At 43.6% G+C, this 20904-nt stretch overlaps 4 protein-coding genes and 2 pseudogenes across 6 annotated transcripts in view; 2 read left to right on the top strand and 4 right to left on the bottom strand.

The window, feature by feature from the left end:
- The first annotated feature begins 166 nt into the window (after positions 1–166).
- On the top strand, positions 167–2350 carry SERF2 (small EDRK-rich factor 2). 3 transcript variants are annotated; one of them, XM_006920428.3, is made up of 3 exons: positions 167–677; positions 1282–1390; positions 2009–2345. In XM_006920428.3, exons 1-3 carry the CDS (start codon positions 671–673, stop codon positions 2070–2072), a joined length of 180 nt encoding a protein of 59 aa, XP_006920490.1. In that variant the 5' UTR covers positions 167–670; the 3' UTR covers positions 2073–2345. The 3 variants fall into 3 exon arrangements, with proteins under 3 accessions (XP_006920490.1, XP_015451479.1, XP_024894619.1); XM_015595993.2 differs by having other exon boundaries at positions 569–677; positions 1986–2350; XM_025038851.1 differs by having other exon boundaries at positions 633–778; positions 2009–2218.
- An 868-nt stretch (positions 2351–3218) lies between these two features.
- Positions 3219–8330, bottom strand: SERINC4 (serine incorporator 4). The gene is made up of 12 exons (XM_025038853.1): positions 7783–8330; positions 7111–7287; positions 6809–6987; positions 6290–6369; positions 6066–6159; positions 5442–5653; positions 5161–5256; positions 4934–5060; positions 4482–4554; positions 4006–4054; positions 3706–3856; positions 3219–3522 (listed from the first exon to the last, which is right to left on the bottom strand). The coding sequence occupies exons 1-12, from the start codon at positions 7882–7884 to the stop codon at positions 3324–3326; spliced, it is 1539 nt and encodes a 512-aa protein (XP_024894621.1). The 5' UTR covers positions 7885–8330; the 3' UTR covers positions 3219–3323.
- LOC112469671 lies at positions 5824–5942 on the bottom strand (annotated as a pseudogene).
- A 153-nt stretch (positions 8331–8483) lies between the features above and the next one.
- Positions 8484–11037, top strand: HYPK (huntingtin interacting protein K). The gene is made up of 4 exons (XM_015595994.2): positions 8484–8692; positions 9025–9080; positions 9437–9488; positions 9639–11037. Exons 1-4 carry the CDS (start codon positions 8531–8533, stop codon positions 9732–9734), a joined length of 366 nt encoding a protein of 121 aa, XP_015451480.1. The 5' UTR covers positions 8484–8530; the 3' UTR covers positions 9735–11037.
- A 145-nt stretch (positions 11038–11182) lies between these two features.
- The window catches only part of MFAP1 (microfibril associated protein 1), an 11529-nt gene continuing 1807 nt past the window's right edge, over positions 11183–20904 (bottom strand). The window contains exons 2-9 of the mRNA XM_006920426.3: positions 19661–19880; positions 17396–17525; positions 16943–17130; positions 16325–16433; positions 16062–16222; positions 14615–14774; positions 11968–12057; positions 11183–11870 (exon numbers count right to left, since the gene is read on the bottom strand). Coding sequence (XP_006920488.1) covers positions 11688–11870; positions 11968–12057; positions 14615–14774; positions 16062–16222; positions 16325–16433; positions 16943–17130; positions 17396–17525; positions 19661–19880 — 1241 coding nt within the window. The 3' untranslated portion in view covers positions 11183–11687. The remainder of the gene's footprint in view (positions 11871–11967; positions 12058–14614; positions 14775–16061; positions 16223–16324; positions 16434–16942; positions 17131–17395; positions 17526–19660; positions 19881–20904) is intronic.
- On the bottom strand, positions 17535–19648 carry LOC112469548 (annotated as a pseudogene).

Genomic DNA, 20904 nt, shown 5'->3' with positions numbered 1-20904 from the left:
AGAACCAATTATTTTAGTACATACGGCTATGTGGCTGCGAATTTCTGTATTAGAGGGGTTTGGGATAGGAGGGTACACTGTGGTCGAAGGGGGTTTCCGAAGTTGCGTTTGCACAGGATTTTACATGCTATGTTAATAACTCAAGCGTTAATAACTCTACTTGGCCCCAGGTAGAGGGCCAAGTTTAGTCCCAGAGTCCTGGTAACAGAACTGGCTGGACCATTTCGGCCCTTGCGAACTCCCGCCCTCCGTCTCTGTGTTCTTTCTGGGCGAGTTTGTCAGTGTCCCAAACCGTCCCCGCTTGAGGTCACAGTGCTAGGTCACGTGCTCGAGCCCGCGAGAGCGCCACATCGCCAGCCGCACCCCTCCACCCCCACCCTGCCCACGTGACCCGGCCTACTTTCTCCCCGCCCGACCCAACTCTTTGCTTAGGAAGCCCCGCCCTACGCAGAGCGCTAGACCTGCCAACCTCCGCCCCCCCATCCGCCCAGGCTCAAACGAGACCCGCGGACCCACGTGTTTCTTCCTGTCCAATGGGAGCAGGCGCCTGGGCGCGAAGGGGCGGGGAGGAAAGAACGACTTCGTTACGCTGCGAGAAAGGGGCGGGGCCTGTAACGTCGGACTGAACGAGGGGACGCAACGGAGGCAGGCCGGAGCCGCTGCCGTCGCCATGACCCGTGAGCACTGAGACCCCTTTGCTCTTGCCCTTTTCCCCCCGTCCACCAGAAACACGACTGCCGAATTCCAAGCATTGACTCCTCTTGGCTTCTGCAGCGAGGTCTTTTCCTGGGACCGCTCTTTAGTCACCCCTCACACTCGTAGCCCGGAAATCGGCCCTTTGCCCACCAGCACTTCTTGAGGAACACTGCCCCTCAACCCACGGTTCAGGCAAAGACTGCCCTCCCCGACCTTCCGCAGAAGTCCTGCGTCTTGGTGATAGGCCCAGAGCCCCCTACTCCAAATCTCAGCCCATCCCCCGCAGCGACCCAAACCGTTCACACACCACCACCACCTGTCTGGGTCCTCACGCCGCCCCGAAACTCGAAACACTCCTCCAGCAGGCTCATTTGGACCGTCTTCCCTCCACCCCTCAATTTGATCTGCCCCGTGGCAGGCAACTCGGTCCCCTCCACTCCCCAATTAGCAGCGTAGGCTGAGAGATGGGCTGGTGTTGGGGCCGGGAGAACTGTTAGACCCTACCGGTGTCTGGGTGAGGGAATAGGGTCGCCGGTGTGTGGCCGGAAAGGCCCCCGCGTCTCACCTTTCACCTTCTTTCTTTAGGCGGTAACCAGCGCGAGCTCGCCCGCCAGAAGAATATGAAAAAGCAGAGCGACTCGGTTAAGGGAAAGCGCCGAGATGACGGGCTTTCTGCTGCCGCCCGCAAGCAGAGGTAGCCCCTGGGAGGGGAGGGAAAAGGAGGGGTGAGACTTGGGTTAGACCAAGGGTTGTACTAGAAAAGAGAGCTACCTCAGGGTTTAACATCTGAACTAGTCGTGAGGGGCAGAGTACATTGCTTCCTCTAGGGTTTTGTTTCCTCCCCACGCTCCAAATTGTTAGTTCACTGCCTTACAGGAAGGGACCGGGGCGGGTGCCTGCCCTCTGTCTGATTTCTGAGTGCCCCTGGGTCTGACCTTAAAGGCAAGGTCAGGGAGATGCACATTTCGAATGCATTAGTGGTTATGACAGCCCTGTACTTTTGGTCCGCCTTGCTGTTCTCTCTCCTCCCTTCTCCCAACCTTCTCACTGGTGTTGCTGGGTGTGGTACTCAGCACAGAATAGCCTTGTGTGGCCAGACTTCTGACCCCTTGGGCAACAGCCAGATAGAGACTGATTGCCTTTTTTGAGCCTCAGCTCTCTTCCTCTTATTCTCCTAGGGTGGGAATACAGCAGCCACACGCTGAATTTTGTCCCATCCACTTCCATCTTATCCTTTGTGCCCTTCATCTCCCTGCATCTTATCCTTTTTGCCCTCTGGTACCTCCCAGTGCCCCATCATCTCTACCCCCAGGGACTCGGAGATCATGCAGCAGAAGCAGAAAAAGGCAAACGAGAAGAAGGAGGAACCCAAGTAGCTTTGTGGCTTCGTGTCCAACCCTCTTGCCCTTCGCCTGTGTGCCTGGAGCCAGTCCCACCACGCTCGCGTTTCCTCCTGTAGTGCTCACAGGTCCCAGCACCGATGGCATTCCCTTTGCCCTGAGTCTGCAGCGGGTCCCTTTTGTGCTTCCTTCCCTTCAGGTAGCCTCTCTCCCCCTGGGCCACTCCTGGGGGTGAGGGGGTTACCCCTTCCCAGTGTTTTTTATTCCTGTGGGGCTCACCCCAAAGTATTAAAAGTAGCTTTGTAATTCCTTGAGCGCCTGGTTTGAATGGGGATTTGGGGGGATGGGGATGGAGGAATGGCTGCCCTTTCCCACAAGAAAGGGAGAGAACTTTAGACTCTAAAAGGTTGTGGTTATTTAGACTAAGTGAAACATCACAGAAAATCCTTTATTATACTACAACAAACAGACAAGAACACTGGGTATGTGGCAGAGGAATCCTCTAAGAACCATAGGGACTTCTTTTCTATGATTTTTGTCCTCCACCCAGACCTTAAATACCATTCAAAGGATGGAGTTGAGGGCTTAAGGAAGGCTCCAAGACCTAAGTTTATACCCTTCTTCCTCATTTCTTCCTCAGTTTGTTCTCCTGCTTGAAAGTTGGCCCCCAGATCCTTCTGTTCACCAACTTTGTATGGTCAGCTGCTTTCAAGTGTTCTATTCTCTTATGTCATTCCTCATGGAATGAAGGTGGTTTTTGTCTTCCCACTTCCTTTGACCTTAAGATCAGGTTTAAAACCTAGGGTAGTCTCTGTGCTCCTTTCTTCCTGTGTCCTGGTTTGTTCTAGTGTCCTGGGCTTCTTACATCCCTGTGCCCAGGGCTGAACTGTTTGTTTCTTTTTATTTCCAAGGGCAGAGCCAAGTAAGTCTTCAGTCCCTGTTTGTCTTTCCCTGCCCCCATCTCTACCATGAGAGCCAGGAAAGGGCTGGTGCCACACTGTCTGCTGGAATCAGCAGTGGTTCTTGAGTTGCTGACTTGGGAGTTAGGCTCTTGAACGGGGGTGAAGGTATAACAGTAGATCTAGTGAGTCAGACAGTTGCCTAGGACATGGTATATGTGGCCACTTTTTCCAGTTCAGACATAGTATTGACTTCAGCCTAAAGGAAGGTAACTGCCCGTTGTGTTGTTGAGGTATTTGCTGGTCTGGACAGCTCCCTTGAATCATGACTAGGGGTATAACCTCAAGGGAACTCCAGTTTGTTAAAAGTACCTAGACTGGATGTTTATTATCTGATGATACTGATACGATGGCAATGTTGCCTGAAGATAGGAGGAGGCTTGGGTTCCTGGGTGGGTGACCAACAGAGTGGTGCCAGTAACAGCCCTAGGTAGAGGAGTACACAGGCCCAACATGAGGCAACTTTGACCCAGAAGGTAGCCCAGCTACCCTTGGTGAAGGTCTTTTCCAGTTCTGCTCCCTCATAGCTGTGGAACCAAAGTCTGTGGTTAGAGAATATGCTGGGCCTTAGGATTTAGACCTGTTCTACCTTCCCACCAAAGACTGGCAGACTTACACGTGTCTCCTGAGAGTCCTTGGGACTGGTCTTGAATTGCTTTTTCCCTGAAATTGCTAGGTTTCCAGGAGAGTATGCCAGGCCAACATCCTACCTGAACCAGTTGGTGAGGGTAACCATGACATAGAGTGAAGCAAGGAAGAAGACGAAGTGGAAGGCAGAATAGCTGTAGGAAAGGTGCTGGACTTGCACTGGAGGAGCTGGAGAGGTCTCTTGGTCAACTGGCCTGGCAGCTCCCTTTTGCCCTGAAGAGAGGGAAGGGCTGCTGGGCACAGTGCTGCTGAAATACCTCTTCCCTTTTCCTCCTCCTCCAGCTTCTTTTGTTAAGACACTTAAGGGCTCTTTTGCACTGTAGAAATCTACACTTTCTTATGGATCCTAACTTGACACTCACCTTCCTCTGGCTCCACTGTTTCAGGGCAACAGAAACAGAGTGATGGCTTCTGTAAAACAAAAGGCAGCATGTTTTGGACTGATTTCCAAAAGAGTGTGAGGGTATTAATATAGGAAATTCCCCTTCTTTGAAAAGATTAGTTTGATGTAAGAAGTGGAGGCACATGTGAGTTCAAATGCAAGCTCTAGCATATATCTGGCTATGGGAACTTTTGTTTAATCTTCTGTGCCTCAATTTCTCCATTTGTAAAATGGAGCAAATACCTACCTCACAGGGTTGTTGTGAGGATTACATTAAATGAGATTATGTATGTAAAGTATCTAGCACAGTGCCTAGCACATTGTGGGTACTCAATAAAAGGTAATGGCAGCTAGAATCTGAGCTTTCTGGGGTAGAGGTTGGTAGGATGTGTGTGTGTCTGTGTCTGTATGTGAGGAGGGAGGGGCACTGGGGATTATTGAGCTCTCCATTCTCACCTGAAACTCATATCTGTAAACTTTGATGATCCACAAGGGCCCAAATACCTCAGCCAGGTAGGAAGCCTCATTGCTGAGAAAAAAGAATATAATTCTCAAGCAGGTCCAGTCAAATAGCGGTGGGATTGCCTGAGGGTATTTACTGCCCGCTGGTCCATATTGGTAACTCGCAGGAGGGTATTGTACTCCCAGAACCCCTTTCCTCCCAGAACTTAGAAATCTTTTCATGTGAGGGCCCTAAAAATCTGCATATATTTTTAATTCCCAAGCCATTCCCCCAACCCCCTTCATACGGATCATCTGACAAATGCTATTCTTAGAAATTGTTTCTGTTCATGGGGAGCTTTCCTCTTCTCTAAAGTTTAAATAAACATAGTCTCAGACAATCTGACCATCCCTCTTTGTTCTGGGCACCTCCCTTTCTCACACTTCTTCCCGATGCTTTTACGCACCAAGCAAAAAGCACACAAGCATACATGATGCCAGTACTCATCACTGCCAGAGTAGTATCTGGTGTTTGGGGTTCCATTTTATACAGGCCAGGCAGGCACAGAGTGTGATTTTGTCCTTGAAGGATTACTGAGATGGGATAAAAGAAGAGAAGGATGGTAAAAACAAAGCTAGGTATTTGGCAGGAGCAAAAATGTTTTAGTGTGGGGAGTCCAGATCCTGTCCTTACTGCTCTCTGGAGGACGGCTGGACAGTGCAGAGAAGGTCAGGTACATGATATAGCAGCTGATGATAGAGGCTTGTAGAAGGCCAGAGCGGGGTTGCCCTGAAAAGAATGGGGATCATTGATTTAGTCAGCAGAGTAGTAATTTCCTCCATTCTTACCCCCACCCACACTTCTGTCTCCCCACCCTTTGAGGAAGCAAAGAATTGACTGAGATTAGGGAGGCTAATGAAATTTGCTATGCTATAGGTCCCCCAAATCTGGAATGTTGCAAGGCATGTACCCACTGAGGCGGATGCAAGGAGCGATGGAGAGGAAGGAGAGGAGGCCACAGAAACAAAGGTGCAGACCAAGCAGCATCTTGTTGAGCAGGCAGCCAGCTGGGTGTGTGTAGTGGTGGAACAGGAGCACTGCTGCCACAGCTGCCATGCTGTAGAATCCTAGGGTGGCCAGTAGCATGGCTAGGAACCAGCGGCAGTCATTTGCTGCACCTGTCTGCCTAAAGATGGGAATTTGGCAATGGCTTGGGGTCCTCTCTTTTCTTTTTACCCATTACTAACTACATCCCTCTCCCAGAAGACTGGTGTGACTACCTGTCCCACCTGGCCCACAAGGCCATCACATTCCTGAACTTTTGTATTATTATTACTTAAAAAAAATTTTTTTTTACGCCTACAGCACCTGGTATTCCTCAGTGGTCTCCCATCCAAGTACTAACCATGCCCAACCCTGCTTAGCTTCCGAGATCAGACAAGATCGGGTATGTTCAGGGTAGCATGGCCAAAGACCATTCCTGAACTTTTTTGTTACTGCTCAGTGGGAAGGTATGGGACCATTGACCTGTTATGTCCTTTGCCCATACCTCTGTGTCTAACAATGTCAGACAACCTTTAGGGTTATGTGCTCCTTACCAGTTCTTATTCCAGGAGTGGGCAAAGGCTGTGATAAGCACCAACTGCAGCAGGATGAATATGAAGCCTCCGCAAATGCCAATGTAATGCCAGGCTGCAAGTGGGGTACCAGTGGGAAAATGTAGCCAATCATATTATTACTCCTGGTCCACTTCCTACCCTCTCTTTTTCTTAGAAAATCTTTTAGCCTACTCTTGCTGATTAGGATGTGAGATGGAAGGTACCTGGGAAGAAGTGCTCATCAGGGACACAGAAGGCAACAGCACAGAGACCCAGCAGGAACAGCAGCTTGAGGAACCAGAAGCTGGTTAAGAGGGAAAGAAAAGCAGACTCAGAAGAAAAGGCAAAGGAGAGTGAACAGTGCCTATGGAGGAAGGAAAAGAGAAAGCAAAACTATAGGGGAGAGAAGATACAACTAAGCATAAGAAAGGAGGAACCAGTCCCTTGTGAGAGGGGCTGGAGGCAGGCTGTCACAGCCTATTCCAAATTCTCTTAGGTACCTAAATAGCATCTGGACAGTGTTTTACTGTTGACAGAGGTTTCACATATAATAACCCCACTGTGATCTCCATTTCAGAAACTAGAAGTTCAAATAGGATAAATGGTCCTACAGCAGGTATGTCAGAAGCAGGGACTTAAACTTTTCTTTTTACAGTGCTATTACTTGATTTTGGAATTTCCTTTACTAAGCTTATGTCTACTTCCCTCTCCATCCTCTTCCCACCCAAAGAGTACACACAAACCTATTATGCAGCTGTGCCCGGAGGCTAGTAGGGGAGTGGAGGTGGACCAGCAGCATAGCCTGCAGTAGGTGGAAGGTGGCAGTTCCTGCGCATACCCGATACACAGCCCCAGAGCCACTGAGCACTGGGCAGTGAGACTGGCCAAACAGATGGGCACACAACCCTGAGGGCATCTGGATCTGGAGAAAGGGCAAGTCATCATTCATAAAGAGGTACCTACTTCTCACAAGTATATTCACTCATTTGTCCCTGGCCCCCAATCTGAATCTCTTGTCACTGCAACCCAACCCCTTCACACTTACCCCATGTACCTTGCCCCAAACTCTCTCCACTACTGTCCTTGACAGCAGCAGGCAGCAGACTGCTGAGGCCCCTACATGGAGGAGGATGTAGAACAGGCGGCTATAAGTGGCTTCTGTGAGAGAAGGCCACCTACAATGGCAGCAGCAGGTACAGGGAACAGGCCCACAGCAGGACACCTGGGGGTAGAGCAGATGCAGAGCAGCAAGGTAGAGATTTGCTGAGATTAATGTACGTGTGAAGTTAACCCATTAGGCTGAATTCCAAAATTTCCCCTTCCCTTTCCTTCTCTCTTTTTACTCAGAAATTCTCAGAATGTCTGATACCAAGTTATTTAGGAGTGCCTTCCACTACCATCAAGTAGAGCTTTCATCACTAAGAGTTTACCTGCAGGCTTGAGCAGACCTTCAAAAAAGCCTAAATCAGACCTGGCCTCTAACACTCCCTATACCTAAACATGGTCCTGGAAATATGGAAGGAGAGGTTTAGTAAATGATAGTCTTAGAGACAAAGAAGACAAACCTCATGGGGGGAAGGAAGAGCCTCATGAGGGGAAGGAAGACATTATTTTTATTGGCTCCCATGGGTTCCCCAGCTTCAGCCACCATTCCTTTCCACTTTATCAGATAGCTCTTGGTCTAGGGAGCTTTCAGGCCTCTGCCCAAATCTCTCACCTGATAGGAGGGAGGATTCACTATGACACTGCTGACTCCACTGCGTTGCTGTGTCAGGCGTGGGGTGGTGCTGGGGCCTGCAACGGCCTTTGCGCCCACCATTCTTGTCCCAGGGATTATGCCCAGGTCCACCAGATGGAAGATGAGAAGGTAGCAGCTCTTTTGTCCTCAGCCCATTGGGCTGCCGCTGTGCTGAGACTGGTCACCCAATCAATCTAACTAAGGTAGAATGGGAGGGAAATCAGTAAAACACGGACCTCCAGGATGTGGTAAATGCAAATTTCCCTGTGATACTACTTTCTCCCCAGGGCCCTTGGACCACTGAAGCCGTTCTAGCCTGATTAGGCAGCAGTTTGCATATGTGGCCTCCTGTGGATTAGCATTCTTAATTGGTTTAGGATTAGACATCACCCATCCTGGTTGAACAGAATTCCTTGAGAGTGTGTGTGTGTGTGTGAGTGAGAGGGTGATGGTGGGAGGGATCTAGGTAAAGAGGAGGGAAGGGTGTCGACTGGGAAGGTCTGGAGTGGTGACAGGCTAGGTATGGGAGAAGGCCTTGCAGAAAACAAAACTACAAGCCCCAGAGTCTGAGAAGCGAACCGCTTTCCTCGCTGAAGCTTCTAGAACCGAAGCATTAATGAAGGTGTGGCCCAGGGTCAGCCCCGCCTCCTCCCAGAGCGGACGTTGTGGGGCATTCCGGAAGTTGTGAGGCGGGGCGGTGTCTGTGCGGCAGCGCGGTGGGGTCGATATGGCGACCGAGGGAGATGTGGAGCTGGAATTGGAGACTGAGACCAGCGGTCCGGAGCGGCCTCCTGAGAAGCCGCGGAAGCACGATAGTGGTGCTGCAGACCTGGAGAGAGTCACCGACTATGCAGAGGAGAAGGAGATCCAAAGTTCCAATCTGGAGACGGTGGGTTGGCCGGGAGCATGTCTGGTCGGGCTGAGAGCAGAGGGGGCTCCGAGGCTGTAACCAGAAGCCCCGCTCCAGGATGGGGTCCCGATGGTGGGAGGAGGCAAGAAGAGGGACACCGAACCATCACTAGAGCCCATAGCTTGCAAAAAGGAACTCGCTGGAGATTGGGTTTAAAGTGGGCCGCAGGAGCCGAGAGTTGAATTAAACAGACCTTGGGTTCCTGATACACTCGTCATTGTGAATACACACCTGACCCACTTGTTAGTGGCTTTTTAGATGATTTGGAATTGTGGGTTGCAGAGCAGTAACTAGATCTGTCTTTCCCATAGGCTATGTCCGTGATTGGAGACAGACGTTCCCGGGAGCAGAAAGCCAAACAGGAGCGGTAAGTCTGCATGCAGCCAGACATACCAATTCCTCTTTCCCCCGACAAAAATAAAATCAATCGTTAAGCCTTTGTACCTTATACAGTTCTTCAGCTCCATCACCAGTTCCCATATATCTAAGGTTTACAACTTTATTCTTGTTGGTACACGGAAAGGCCTCTTGGCAACACCTGCTGCCTCTTGTAAAGACTTCAGGGGAAAAGATGAGAATGTTGCCTGAGGGGGTGGGAGTCGTTTTGTGTTTTCACTGAACAGTGTTTATCAAGAGTCATTTATTTGCAAGGCACAGCTGGGGATGATCCTTTCTGGGAGTTTACGGTGGAGGTAAGGGCTAATGCACATTAATTATTTGTAGGGAGAAGGAACTGGCAAAAGTCACCATCAAGAAGGAAGATCTGGAGCTCATAGTGAGTAGTGATGCCTAAATAGTATATGGGCAGGGGAGGTTACTTTGCTTAGTTTGGGTTGTTTCCTGAAAAATTAGAGTCATCATGTTTTGGTGGCACATTAATGCCAGGGAGAAGGCTTAGGTAACATCATTGATCCTTTATCTGCAGATGACAGAGATGGAGATCTCACGAGCAGCAGCAGAGCGGAGCTTGAGGGAACACATGGGCAACGTCGTAGAAGCTCTTATTGCCCTTACCAACTGATTTGTGCTTTCTCAGACCCATCCACTGGATTAACTTATTGCAATAAAAGTCTTTTTTTTTTTTGCAGTTTTATCATTTTGGGTCAAGTGCAATGTATATTATGTTGTATTGTAGGAAATTTACTTGTTGGACTATAACCAAATTTAAGTGACCCCTTACACACCAGTCTTTAATGAACCTATGTAAAGTATCGTCAGTGTAGAAGAATCTCCTGATCAGATGCAGATGCTAGGTGGCAGGTCAGGCTCAATCATCAGATTAGATGTTATGCAACAGTACTGAAGGAATATCTGGAGTCTCAACAAAGGTACTGTACCCCAGAGCATATGTCCCTAGAGTAGCTTATAAATAGCCAAAAGGCCAGTACCTGCCTAGGAGTCAGCTGTATATAGATGTAAGTCACCAATCCAGTTCATAAGCCACTTTGAGTTACAACTCAGGTACCTGAGGTGGGAACATGGTAAGAATAATAGAAGATACCAAAGTTTAGGTCTTCTATAGAATTAATCTGAAAGGTTTTGATTGATGGAATTGATTTTAATATTTAATTCTGAACCACAACACTGATACCTTACATTCCATTTCCTATCCTGGAGAGGATACATTTTAAAAGTTGATCAACTTTGGCCAAGTTACTCTTGCCGAGCTTGTTTCATGAATTCTAAAATGATATGTATCTGATAAGTTGTTGTAAGAATTGAACTGGTAATGTTAAAAGCTTGGCCTAGACCCTGCCTTTGAGCAGACACTAAAATGACAGCTATAAACTTTCCCCAAAGAATTTCAAGCTCTTATTCTCATTTTGGCTCTAGGATAATTCTTAGATTGTATCCCCCCTCTGGTACAACAGTGACATATTCATCTTTATTACCTCAGTAATTAATTGCACTTGTACTTTTAATTCTGGGACTTACAAGGATGTACGACTGATTTTCCTAGTGGGGCATTTAAAGGATGTGAAAAAAAACCTTGGCCTTCTCATTTTTTCATGCAATTGAGAAGTAGCCTTCCTGCAGGTTAAATGTCATTTCTTATAACCCCTAAGACTCCTTGAGCTCTGCCATGTGCATAGTTGTCATACAGTAAATAGTAAATGGAAAAATCATGAACTCTAGCATATCACTACATTGCAACTCAGAGAGCACTGTGCCCTCCTTGCTATATCAGCTGGGCAAAGATACTGTTAGGTACTTGGGAGTCCTCATTTCATGGGTCAACTTTTGTTCCATATAAAGCTACAGTTTACAAACAAGGACAACCACATATGTATTTGCTCATGAAATAAATCTCGGTGCCATAAGAATACAGTTTGTCTAGTGTCTTGAGTTTGCTTCTGAGATCCAAGGGGATGATCAAAATGAAATGCTGTTTAGCAATTCCCTGCTGACTTTATTTTAGTTAATAGGTAGATACCTGTCAGCTTGCATATTTCCAGTATCAAGCTAAAATGTCTCTTGGTATGTGATTCTTTTATTTCTTGACATATATATAAATGGATCAAACAGTATGTTCTTAGAAAAACTGACTCCAGCTAAAAATGCAAAACAGGTTACACTGAGCTTAGAATTTCCTGTAAGGTGGAAGTAGCACACTGTCTACTTATATGCCAATGTTTCTGACCCAAGCTAAGGGGCTGGAAAAATAAACTTGGCATAGTCCCCAAGTGAATTTGGGAAGCCAGAGTAATGGTGAAATCTAAGATTTCTCAAATAGTTTTTCAGAAATTATCAGGGAGCCTCTAATCCTACCTGGATAGTGCTTTTTTGTAGGTTTCTCAGTGTGAGTCCACACCCCACAAAGCACCTTCAAAGACTGGGTTGCCCAGTGTCAGAAGTATGGCAGTATGTCCAATAGGCTGGATACTGGGGCCATGTAGATAATGGTAAAAGCAAATCAAGGACCAGATGCTGAGACTTCCCCTTGTGTCCCATAGCTGGAAGAATAAGTTGAATTTTAAGTAGTTTTCCTCTTCTTGGCAGATGGCCGTTCAAATACGTCTCGTACCCCAGCTGCCTTTTGTTTAAAGAACTTTGTGTTCTGGGCACTCTCTTGGCCCCATGCTGAATCAAAGGAGGTGGTATCTTGATCCACAAGGTGGGTGTACTTGGTACGACCAGAGCGCCCAAAGTTTTTAACCTGAGGAAAGGACAGATGATGAGTTATACTACCAAATGTATCATGTACTAGCCCTCAGTACATTACTTTTCTCTCATGTTGTTAAGGTACCCCATACCTGCATGACTTTGGGGAGAATGGTTTTGTTGAAATGATCTTCTAGGGTAGGTGCACTGAAATCTCTCTTGTATACTTCTTCATCTTCATCCTGTAGAAGGAGAGTCTTATCAATTTTTTGGTTTTATTTCCCATATATTCAAATAAAAAAATTATTAAACTAAACAAGGGATATAAAGAACGGGGGATGGGAGATATTGAACTTTTTCTTCAAGAGTTTATGTCTAGTTGAGATGATACTCCTTTTTTCTTTTGTTGTCTTTTCTTCCTAAGGGGAGATATTTCCTGAAGTTTGGCTATATTCTGTCTGCACTCAATATATTCATTCACTTACTGTCTTTAACTATTATAGGCCTTTGAAATCTGATCTTGAATTTCCTATTGCCCACTATATATCTTAGCTTGGGTATTCTGCTGGGATTTCAAAAACATTTAAAGTGAAAATCATTTCCCCAATCTTTCCAAATCAGCCTCTTCCTGATTTCACTTTTTCTGTTAATAGGACCAACATTCCCATAATTAGATTCAAAGTTTGAGTAATCTGTGCACATTCAACCAGTTGCCACTTTTTATAAATTTTTCATCACCTGGATTATAGTTATCCCCTGCAATCAATCTTACGCACTGCCAGTTGTTTCTAAAATACAACTCTCTTATATCTCTACCTTGCTCAAAAATTTCCAGTGGTTCTCTATTTTATTAAACAAGCACAACTCTGTGTAGTAATTAAGGCCAAATACTATATAGCCTTAATCTATCTCTCTGCCACTTCCCTTAACAGATAATACTTTTCTGCCTCTACTCCTGGTCCTTTCAACTGGAATGTCTTCCTACCACTGAATGTCATAAAGTCTATACATTAAATGTTACCCTCCTTTATATCATTTTTTCCTATCTTCTACCAAATATATCTCCCTCTTCAGAAGTTCCACAGTACTTTTCACTTTCCTTATGTTACAGTATATATTTGCTTTAGCTCTATTTTTAGATTGTAAGCCTTCTAAGAGTAAGGATTATATATCTGCTAGCAGTGCTATACAGTAGTATCCTACGTACAATAAAAGCTCAAAAGGTAATTTACTAATGAACTACATAAAATAACTATAAAGAATAGTTCCGAATTAACCTATTAGTAAGACTATAACGATAAGATAAAGATTATAAACGTGCTGAAGCAATTAAAATAGTACTACTATGGTTAAGGAAAGCTTCATGGAAGAGCTGAGTCATTTAACCCAGGGGCCGTGGACTGGTACCAGTCTGTGGCTTGTTAGGAACTGGGCTGCACAGCAAGAGGTGAGCAAGCAAGCGGAGTTTCATCTATTTGCCCCCGCTCCCCAGCACTAGCATCACCTGCCTCAGCTCCACCTCAGATCATCAGGCATTAGATTCCCATAGTAGCACCGGTCCCTGGTGCCAAAAAGGTTGAGGACTGCTGCTTTACTCAAAAACACTTTTGGAGTATTCCTTTCCCTTCAGCTATGGAAAGGTCCAATTTAAAGACAGGATAATTCAACAGTTTTTGTGAGATCTACTTTTCTACTGTTACAGCCTGAGAGTCCCTCTTTTAATCTCAGAAGCCATTTCAACTTCACTCTCCTTGTCTAGATGAGAAGATTCAATTTATAGGATGTGCACCAAAAGACTTTCAGATAAACCTTATGTTAGCTAGCCAGCAACGCATTGCTTCTCTAAGAAGCTTGATTATTGAAGCTGCTGAAATGCTAAAGCAATGATACTTTATGACTTTGAAACAGTACAAGAAGTAATTCATAATCTCCACCAACTCCAACTTAGAAAGCTGCATTGGCTGGGAAGCTACATAAATAAGCAAACATTTCCTGTTGAGCAGACAGACTGAAACTGATTTTGGAGAGTAAAGAATCCTGCACTGAAGTTATTAATTTTACTGGTATCTGCAGTCAAAGGAACTTAGCTGCAGTGGGGATATTTAGGGTTTGATATATAACATTTGAAAAGCTAGTCTAGGTTTTGATACAAATGCCTTTAACATTAGGAAATAATTTAACAAACCACATGCTATTAGAGTAATAAATGCAATCAATGCTCCCATTCCTTTTCCTGCTATCTCTATTAAGGAATTACCACTGGCACTAATCCAAATAATTTGGAATAAATCTCACTTTATACATACAGGGTTAACAGACTATTTTGATCTTGGTCTTTATATGAAAAAGGTGGCATTACACAAAATGGTTAGATAATTAACCATTTTTTTTTTTTTTTTTGGTTAGTTAGGCTTGGTCATTTTCTGTCAGCTCAGGATGAAGTGAATTAAATTTCTGCTATCCAAATCTGAGTTCATGTGAAGCTACCTGTAGAGCTTGGTTTTCACATAACCAAAATTTCTCACTCAGCTATAATTAATGATATGTAAGTGATTTTGGGGCCCTAAATAGTGTAGCATCTATATAGATCACTACCTACATTTCAGTTCCTCAATTCTTATGTTACATCATTTCCTCCTTCTGGGAGCTGAGGCAAAAGAGAAAACAGTTGCTCCGACTTTTAAAATCCTGTTGCCAATATTTTTCTCTAGAACACCCCAGAACCAGTTTAATTTTGGGGAGAAATTCAAAGCGTCTTGAGTTATTCCTACTGCCCAATTTTCCCTTTTCACTTCTTACCATGAAGAAGGCGCCCCGGTGATAATACTTCTGTAAGAACTTATATTTGCCCTTAACAGCTTTGTTGGTAATGACTTTGCCATTTGCCCGAAGCTCAGCTCTCCTCTCTTCTTCAGTCAGGTTTCGCATCCGTTCAATTTCTGCTTTCTCCTTTTCAAGCCTGTCCAGAGAACAAAACTATTAGTATCATTCCGGCTTTGGAAAGACCCCATTATTGGAAATAACACAGTCCCATCTCCTTTCAAACATTATTCATCTTCTTTGATTCTAGTCATTGACTGTTAGGAATCAAGATCAGGAGCTCAATAAATAAAAATGTGAGGTGGTCTTCATTATGCTTTCAAGACCAGGTATTGCTAACTTCCAAAAGTTGATTCTAGCTTTTTTGAGGTTTAGACATACCGTTACTGCTTGATTTTGCGCCATTACTAATTCCCATTCTCTAAAAAGCCTCTTAGCTTTAAAAAAATTAGAATTTAAAATAAGTGTGTAAGACTTTACTGGTATTCTTTTAGTAATCATATTTGTGCTTACATGTCACAAACCAAGGATCACCATCATTAATTAGACTGCAGCGACTTTAACTTTTGGGGAGCAGGGGTTACAGATCACCTTTCTCTAGAAAAATGTAAATATACACATTATTTTGCATACAATTTTAAAGGGTATAGGGACTCCATGAAACCCAGAATAAAAGCCTAAAAAACTGCAGGCTGAGGAGAGTTTTCCATTGATAGTTTCCCTTTGTAATCTGAGATTACTCTTCCATTCCCAGTTAATTTTCAGGAATGGGTGATGCAACTCAGAAATGATTCTGCTTTAACATGGTAAGTATGGTAGATAAGTCAAATGCCACAAATTCTTCCCATACAATATGCATGCCCCTTTGCAGAAATGAGCCTCAAAACATCTTGTTGCCCTCTTAGAATGCTGTCCCAAGACTGTTATGTAAGGAAGCCAGTCTAGCCTACTGAAGACGGAGAAGTGAGGCATCCCAGTTGACAGTCAGCATCAACTACCAGACATGTGAGTGAAGTCATTTTGGACTTCCTAGCCCAGTTAGTCCTTCAACTGGATGCAACTGCATAAGAGAACCCAAGTGAAACCAACAGTGGTACTGTTTGGCCAACCAAAATTGTGAAAAATAATCAATTGTGTTAAGTTGCTTAATTTTGGGTTGGGTTGTTAGGCAACAGTAGAAAACTGATAATAGTAACTTTTGTGAGTCTACTAGTAAAATAAAGGTAGTATTAGCTGGTGCTCTTTATCATGGAGAAACCCTGAGTTTATTGTAACAGCCACATTCCAATTACAGGAAACTTGCCCAGTTGTAGGGACCCTAAAGAAAGCTAGAATGGAACTCACAGCAGGAGCTGAGCCTCAGAGCTACTCTATAGGAACCTGGCCCATGAGCAGTATTAAACACTAGGACTATTCCATTACTCACGCTTCTCGATCTTCTCTGTCCCTCTTGATTCTCTTTAGCTCCCGAACTTTCCATGCTTCATATTCCTCTTCATCATTTTCATCATCAGTATTGAGTGCATCCAGTGCAGCCAGGGACCGCTTATTCTCTTCCAGCTCTTTCTTGGTCTCCTCTTCTACAATCTGGATAGGGAGAACGATTCAACTGTTGGACTTTCTTATTCTTCTTTGACAAACCTAAGTACACTATTCCTTGCACTTAATCCTCATAGCCACTCCCAGTACCTTGAGTGTGTACTTGCGCCTCTCCTCAGCCATGCGTTTTGCCTCCTGCTCCAGCTCCTTCTGTTTCAATGCTTCAGCCTCACGTTCTTGAACTGTTACCCGGTCCTTCCTGCAGTAAAGAGGTCCTGTTAATTGCACAAAGCCCTTAGAGTGGAGCTCTTTGTTCCTCTAAATCAAGTCCCATCCAAATCACACAAGCCAACAATTTCTGGCTCTACATTTGCAAAGATCAAAAAATGGGAGTCATCCCAGATCTTCAGAAGATCGAAGTTCCATTCATCTTTGAGAACTGCCTGAGTAGCAAGGAACCCACTAGATTGTAAATAGTAGGATTTCTAGCCATTAGGAAAGGAATCAGAATTTGCTTTTCAAGCTTAATTTTGTGCTTAAAATAATAAAAGACTTTGGGCAGATAAATGCTCTTTATTGGAAAAGGAGATGTGAAAATAAACTCAGGCTCTCTGCTAACACCAAGATATTCCTTAGCAAGTATCATGCAGAGCTAAGGCACCGGACAAAACACTTTTACTTAGTGCTTACAATTCAGAAAAGTATGAGATCTTCAGATCTGGAAAGTAGTAACTATGTGGGCGTAGGCCTGCTTTATGAGATACTTACTTTCGAATGAAGACCGGCTTAAGGCGAGGCTCCATCTCATCTTCACTGTCTGTATACTCTTCATACTCAGACTCTGATTCTGACTCCTCCCCAGAACGTCCCTCGTCTTCCACCTCCATGACCTCCATCTCTTCATTTTTTCTCTCCTGTGCTCGTTGACGCATCATGCCACGGCGCCGCTCTATTTCCTGTGAAGTCATATGTCCAAACCAGTCAGCCAAATAGGCTGTGTTCTTAAGTAGCTTTTTATTTTTCCCTTATCAAGCTGAACAAATTATGATATGAGTAAATGAAACTTAGCACAATTCCATTTTCAATCCAATCCCCAACAGAGAACCCTGGATCGGTTCTGCCAAAAGCAGCAATCTTGTGCCTTTAGGGACTCAACAAAGGAGTGCAGGCCCCAACTTTTTCTTGAACCCAGAAAGAACTTCCCATTTTCCTTTACTATACCTCATCATCAATTTCTTCCTCTTCTTCTTCACTGCTATCTTCTCGTTCCATGCGCCAAGCATCTCCTTCTACTTCTGAGTCACTTTCTCCTACAACTTCAGGTTCCACTATTTTCCGATGTCGAGCCAATCTGAAAAACAGTATCTCCAAGTGTAATACCAATGTCACAAGAACAAAGAGGCATCAACCACATTTCCTCAGTCTTAGAGCACCTGGACATTTTTTGCTTTCATTAATACTGAAGTCCTGATATGGGCAAACTGAGGTACAGATTAAAGGAACTAACTCAACGTGTCAGAGCAAATAGGCAGGTTAGACCTAAAATATTAAACGTATGCTGAGGCATCTTGGGGCACTGCAACAAACTTATATTGAGTGCATTGGGGTATATTTTAAAGCTCCAAGTAGTTTACAGTTTTGACATTAGGTCAACTTGTTTCCTTTCAATGACATCATTTTTTTTTTAAAGGTGATGAAGGTTTATCACAATCTTAACTTTTCACAACTCTTAAATACTTCCAAGGAACTTCATTTTTTATTAGTGTGACCATATACAGCAACTTGAATAATTCAATCCTGTGAATCCTTGTGTATAAACTGAACAATGAAGAATGATGTAGATATTTGTAAAATTTGTTCTAAAATTCTAATTGTTTCATGTTTCCCAAAAATGCTGATAAAATGGTCAGACAAAACACCAAAAGAGGAAGTATATGTCACCCTACCTTTAGAAACATTTAAAAAATATATTAACTGTGATGTAAAAACAAAGGTACACAATTTGAACCAATGTATCACAAAGAAGTTGAACTGGGAAAAAAAGACTTATAAAAAGCTAAGACACATACCTAACCTGTAAGGCTTATATTCTTACGTCATATATCATTTGGCTACTGAAAAATTAGAAGGATTTGCATTTCCCAGTCTTTGAGAAAGCAAAATTAATGTAATGCAAAATAGAATGTCTAATTAATAAAATTAACAAACCAAAATAGTTTTGTTACATAAATTAACCCATTTATTATAGGCTAGCCATGTTTCAAATTGTGGAGCCTCTACTGGTCTTTCAATTCCTTCAGTTTTCTGATGGCAGACATTACTATGACAGCAGAAGTGGTGTTTAGGTCTAGGTACCACCAGCTACTGTTTTTATGCAGGAAACAGTGCCAGATCCCCACAGCTCTTCTCTTCATCTTGGTTTTGACACAGAAGGAGCAAGTGTATTTGGCATGATGGCTGATTTGCTTCACCATTTTCCTGAGGGAGGCGCCATAACGAGTCCCGTATTTACTGATGATTCTGACCTTAGTGTGTTCAGCCATGTTGCTGAAAACCAGGTCAGAACCCAGAGAACCCAATGATATCTTATCATTGCGAAGCTAGGTTTTTGGTGGCTGCTGTGATAAAAACCGAGTACTGCATGAAAATCAGTATGGAACAGGAAATGAGAGTGACAGTGCCAATCTGATTCTAAGGTTTGAGAAGGTGTCAGTGTCCAAGAGGCACACAAATCTCACTAGTAAGTAACTGTAGTTCTGTAAAAATGAAGTACAAGTTTTTTCTTTTATGTGTATTGTATTTTTCAAATGGCTAAATTGTTAGGACATACATATTTATTAAATTTTTGGACACAGCTACATAATAAAATAAATAGAACTGTTTGGGCCTATGAGTTCTGTGAAAAAATTTTTGAGACAATACGAACTGTGAAAGTTTGGGACCTCTGGCTTACTCTGTAAGGTAATGTCTTGATACGCAACATACAAAATTCCTGTTGGGAGGTTTCCTTTCCTACATGAGACTATTTGTCAGGCCTTTCTTCCTACTTCATCAATCTCATTTCCCCTCACTGGAATTTAGAATAAGTGGATAAAATCATTATCTTAAATTTTTAAAAACATCTTTGTGCTAAAAAGACTCTCCTTAACCAACTGACCAATGGTCTGTGTTTTCTATTCCCTTAATGAGTTAATTAGCCTCTGGACCAGAGGTAAGCTGCTGTTTACTGGTTGCCACTCACTGGCTATATCACTTTGGTCATGTTATTTTCCTAACTCCTTTTTGTCTGGGTTTTCTCTTTTGAAAATGCAGATAATAGTACCTACCTCATAAGGTTATTGTGTGGATTACAAGAATTAGTAAATGTTATGTACTTGGAACAGTGGCAGATAGTACTATTCAAGTATTAGCTATTATTATTATTGTTGTTCTTATTAATTACCCTGTAGGAGTTCAGGTCCAGAGAAACATAACCCTAGTCATTACCTCTCTTCCACATCTTCACTAATACGGTTCTGCAAACGTCGCAGCCGAGGGTCACTTGATGAATCCTCCTCCTGTTCTTCAGGCTCTGCCTCTTGTTCTTTGGCTTTCTTAATGAACTGAAATTCTTCATCTTCCTCATCTGAGGACTCCATTGGGGCATAGTCTGGCCTCTTTCCCGAAACATAACGTTTTACCTTCACTTTCTCCATCGAAATCTCACCTAGACGAGAAAGATAACTTATTATGTTTCAGTAGCCTTTTTCCGAATGTCTTTCAACTCTTGGTCTTTGCAGGTAGAGCCCTGTTTTTATGGTAAATAAGAGTTTAGGCAGGAGAAGAAGAGAGCCACTATCTAACCATCTATTCAGAGAATGGTGTTTTCTTACAAAGGAAAGCATTTTGAAAAAGGAAAAACTATGGAGACAGTAAAGAAAATCAAGGGTTGCCAAGGGTTGGGTGTAGAGCAGGGATGAACATAGAGGAATTTCAGGCCAGTGAATATACTGTGTATCAGACCACAGTGATGGATATATGTCACTTTATGCTTGTCCAAACCCATAGTCTGTACCCCACCAAGAGTGAATCTTAATGTAAACTATGGACTTTAGGTGATTAGGCTATGTCAAGGTAGGTTCATTAATTGTAACGAACATGTCACTTTGGTGGGGGATGTCCATAACAGGGGAAGTTATGCACGTATAACAGGGTAGATGGTATATGGGAAATCTCTGTACCTTCCTCTCAATTTTGCTGTGAACCTAAAATTTCTCTAAAAAAATGAAGTCTTAATAATAAAAAAAGAAGGTAAGGTGAGAGATGGGAAGGGTTTTTATATCAGATTTCAAGACCTATTTAAATTTATAGTAATTAAAACAATATGTCATTGACTCAGGGGGTACATAGAGACGAATGGAACAGAGTAGAGAGGAGAGAAACAAACTTATATGAGAACTTGATATATTACAGAAGTGATATTGGATAGGCTAGTCAAACAATGGAGGGACAACTGGCTAACCATAAGGTAAACAGTAAAATTAGATCTCTTGACACCAACACAGAAAGAATTCTAGATGGAGTAAAGATATGTGTGAAAAATATATCTTAAACATTTACAGCCATACTGGACTGTAAGCTCCTTAACTTAGAGTCTGTCTGCACAATTGTGTATTCAATCCTATTGAGTATATATAAGTAATTACATGATAGAACATCTTTGTAATGTGAATATCTATGATCAGTGTAGG

Source organism: Pteropus alecto, unplaced genomic scaffold (assembly GCF_000325575.1).
Source record: "Pteropus alecto unplaced genomic scaffold, ASM32557v1 scaffold86, whole genome shotgun sequence".
NCBI lineage: Eukaryota > Metazoa > Chordata > Mammalia > Chiroptera > Pteropodidae > Pteropus > Pteropus alecto.
This window is presented reverse-complemented; position numbering and strand designations above follow the sequence as displayed.